Here is a 3,344-nt window from a genome sequence, read left to right as displayed (position 1 = left end):
GGGGAGAGGAGAAGGAGGCTAAGGGAGGGGGTGAGTAGCTAGGGACAAACATGATCACATGATTCTAAAGTACAAAAGGTAGTTACTGTAGAATTTGTTGGTATTGTCTATTGGAAGAGTCTTCTTTAAAATCTGATTCCTAGGGAGTAGGGAACTGGTTTTTTCTGTTTTTACATTTGGATTCTTGATATGGGAAGTTCTGGGAAATAGGCAACCTTTAGCATAAAATTCTCCTATCAAAAATACTGCAAATTAAAGAGTTCACTCAAGTTTTCTCCAATCTATTCTTCTCTCCAAAGAAGCCACCTTTTTTCCCATCAGGCAATTCTTGAGTTAATGAGGAAAAAAAACTAAGTGTTGTCCTAACTCTTTCTTTGGTTTAGAAAAACTGCATAGTGAATCTGCTCTTTTTGAAGGTGAGCCTTGGAGTGAGTTTTCGTGTGACCTATAAGTTATCAGTTCGAGCAGTGGAAGCATCTATTAATACGTGCATTAGAGTATGTTGTCTGCATCACACCCCTTGAAGTGCGGCCCTTCCCCTGAACCCTACGTGAATGCGAAATGCTTTGTATACCAAGCTGCCATTTTTTAGTGAATCTACTCTGTTTATAGGAACATAGACGTGCCATTACTAGTTCCGAATATGTTACTCGGTTGATATGGAAAGGAAAAGAAAGTCATTCCGAGGCACAAAGTATCATGTATTCACGCAGGGTCCGAGAAAGAGCGGCACCCTAAGGAGGTGTAATGTACCTACCTACCCTGATGCAAATATCAATGGCTGATATCAGTGGCTCGAACCAGTGGTCACATGGAATCAACTTAACCATTGTTCCAAGATTCCCTTTGATATGGAAAGAAATGACAATCATTACTGGTGATTTAGTATATGTTAGCAACATGGATCTTTGACATAATTCAACCTCAAAAGCTAATTCATGGGTGAGAATTGCCTAATATCATATGAAGAGACAACAGTTCTTTTTCTCGGCCAACGTGGAACGCTTCGGGGTCGTTTGGAGGGAAATAATTTATCTCCGAATTAATTTTCTCGGAATTAGTTATCCGGGAATTATTATTCCATCTTCTCATAGGAATAAAAATAACATTATAATCCTGGGATAACTAATACGTGGTCATTTGGAGTAGATACTTGACAATTTACCATGTTTCTCAATCAGGTTGTAAGTAATAGTACAAGCTAGTACTGCTAAAGATAAGTCCTAATTCATTATTGCATCAGGATAATGAAGGATAAAACAAATTAAAGGCCTTGTTTCTTTTATTTGACATGCCTGAGATAAGGTTGAGTTGACTGTACTACTAGTCAGTCCTCAGAATCAAAACATTTTGTAATTCATTTAACACAATGTACCAATTCTCACTCTACGTACACTTTTTTTTTTTTTTTTTTTTTTCACCTTTTTGTAAATCCTTTTAAGCACAGATAAAGAGAAGAAGGACATTAATTTCTGAACAACCAACAAGTATCATGTCATACAGAGATATGTCACTATTAATTCAGCTGAGTAAAGTCACCACCAGACACCATACCCATGTTCCTTTCTATACCTACTTCCCCACATGTTCAAAATTTGTCAATATTCTTATCTGAGGCAGCTAATTAAAGGGTCATCATTTGATTTTCTTTTTCTTCTCCCTCTTTATTTAAAGAAGACTACTACATTCAATAGGCTGCAGAAAACAGAAAAACAATAATAAAGGCTCCCTGTAGGAAGTTATTATAGAAGTTGAAGACTTTTGCTGCTGATTAATGATCATCAATATGGCCTCATTCAATAAGCTTTATCATGAGCTGAAAGTTGTATTCATCTTTGCCCTTTTATGTTATCCTCATGTTACAGGTCAGTGTTACCCTATAGTAAAATATCACTTCTATTTACTTAATCCTTTTACACACCTCATATAAACACACACATCTTAGAAAAAGTTTTAACAAGAAAGAAGTAACATGTTTTAATTTCTTCTACTAATATTTATCTATGAAGTAAATGGTAAAAGGAAAAGCAATAAGTTAGAAGATCACATTTCTTGATCTTCTTCTTCTTCTTCTTCTTCTTCTTCTTCTTCTTCTTTGGTTTATTATCTCTTTGAAGTAAAGGTAAAGGAGAAGAAAAAGTCAAGAAGCTGTTTTTATAATTAAGTAGAAAAGCAAACAAGATGAAAAAAGTATCACAATGAACGTAAAAGTGGAGGAAGAAGAATTTCTTGGTGGTTTTCAACTGATTAAATTTGAAAGAATGGATAAACAATGGAAGGTTGTACAGTAATATACACCGATAGTGTAAAGAATGGTTATGTCATTGTAGTTTAACATGTTATAGCATGGTACATGTCTTATATTCAGGTTACTAATTCCGCGTTGTAACACTTATTTAGATGACCTGATTATGTAAAAACAAATTTCACTATCAAGTGTATAAAAGTCAAACTCTTAATGAACTTCAAAACTAAGTATGATTAGGAGCAGAACTAGAGCATACCCAGTAGCTTGAAGACAAGTTCAAAATTCATAAATTCTAAATTCTGATTCCGCCTCTGGCCGTATGATTCTTATTGTAGTTACTGTTTTTAGCTGGATAGGTAACTTAGTATAATAATCTTGTAGTAATTACAGATGGTGGAAATGTTTCAAACTGGCCGGGAAAGGAGACAAGAGGAATGAAGGTAGGATCAAGGCCACCAAGGTGTGAAGGAAAATGCTCGAATTGCAGGCCTTGTGTTGCTACATTAATAGCTCCTGGTCATCAAGTCAAGAAAGTTACCATTTCTTCCTCTAAAGAAGATGGCACTTATTATCTTCTTGCATGGAGATGTAAATGTGCAAATAAGCTTTTCCAACCTTGAAAAACTATTTAGTTCATCTGTTTATTTTTATATATATATTGAGGTTTTGGCTCATTTAAGTGTGTAGAGTTTCCTGGAATTAATGACCAAATTTAATGTATATATGTCAATATTAAGTCTCCGATTATAGATGTGGGGCTCTGTTGAATGCAAAAGAATGTCTACTATATATATTCCCTATTAATTAGTGTCATATTATCTAAGTAAAAGAGGGAAGGTGTTTCGACATGTAGGGTTCGAAAAAGGACATGAGTGTCAAATCATCTATTAAGTGATAAGGGAATATTCGGCGTAGTTGAGTTGGGAATTGGAAATGCTAGCCTGAGGCAATCAAGGCCGTGTCACACATGTATACCTTCGAGACAGTAGCGGAGGTATATGTAAATATGTAATGAATTAAAGCTCGAGATTCTGTTGAATTCCCCTCTTAATAAAATTATACTGGCAAATAAAATTAAAGAATTTAAGAATATATA

The 3,344-nt window shown here is 34.9% G+C and overlaps 1 protein-coding gene across 2 annotated transcripts; it reads left to right on the top strand.

Moving 5' to 3' along the window:
• Nucleotides 1–1,658: 1,658 nt before the first annotated feature.
• On the top strand, nucleotides 1,659–2,920 carry LOC109208803 (EPIDERMAL PATTERNING FACTOR-like protein 4). Of its 2 annotated transcripts, none has more exons than XM_019371955.1 (2): nucleotides 1,659–1,865; nucleotides 2,630–2,920. In XM_019371955.1, exons 1-2 carry the CDS (start codon nucleotides 1,775–1,777, stop codon nucleotides 2,866–2,868), a joined length of 330 nt encoding a protein of 109 aa, XP_019227500.1. In that variant the 5' UTR covers nucleotides 1,659–1,774; the 3' UTR covers nucleotides 2,869–2,920. The 2 variants fall into 2 exon arrangements, with proteins under 2 accessions (XP_019227500.1, XP_019227501.1); XM_019371956.1 differs by having other exon boundaries at nucleotides 1,663–1,865; nucleotides 2,639–2,920.
• Nucleotides 2,921–3,344: the final 424 nt, after the last annotated feature.

This window comes from Nicotiana attenuata, unplaced genomic scaffold (assembly GCF_001879085.1).
Source record: "Nicotiana attenuata strain UT unplaced genomic scaffold, NIATTr2, whole genome shotgun sequence".
In the NCBI taxonomy this organism is placed as follows: Eukaryota; Viridiplantae; Streptophyta; class Magnoliopsida; order Solanales; family Solanaceae; genus Nicotiana; species Nicotiana attenuata.
This window is presented reverse-complemented; position numbering and strand designations above follow the sequence as displayed.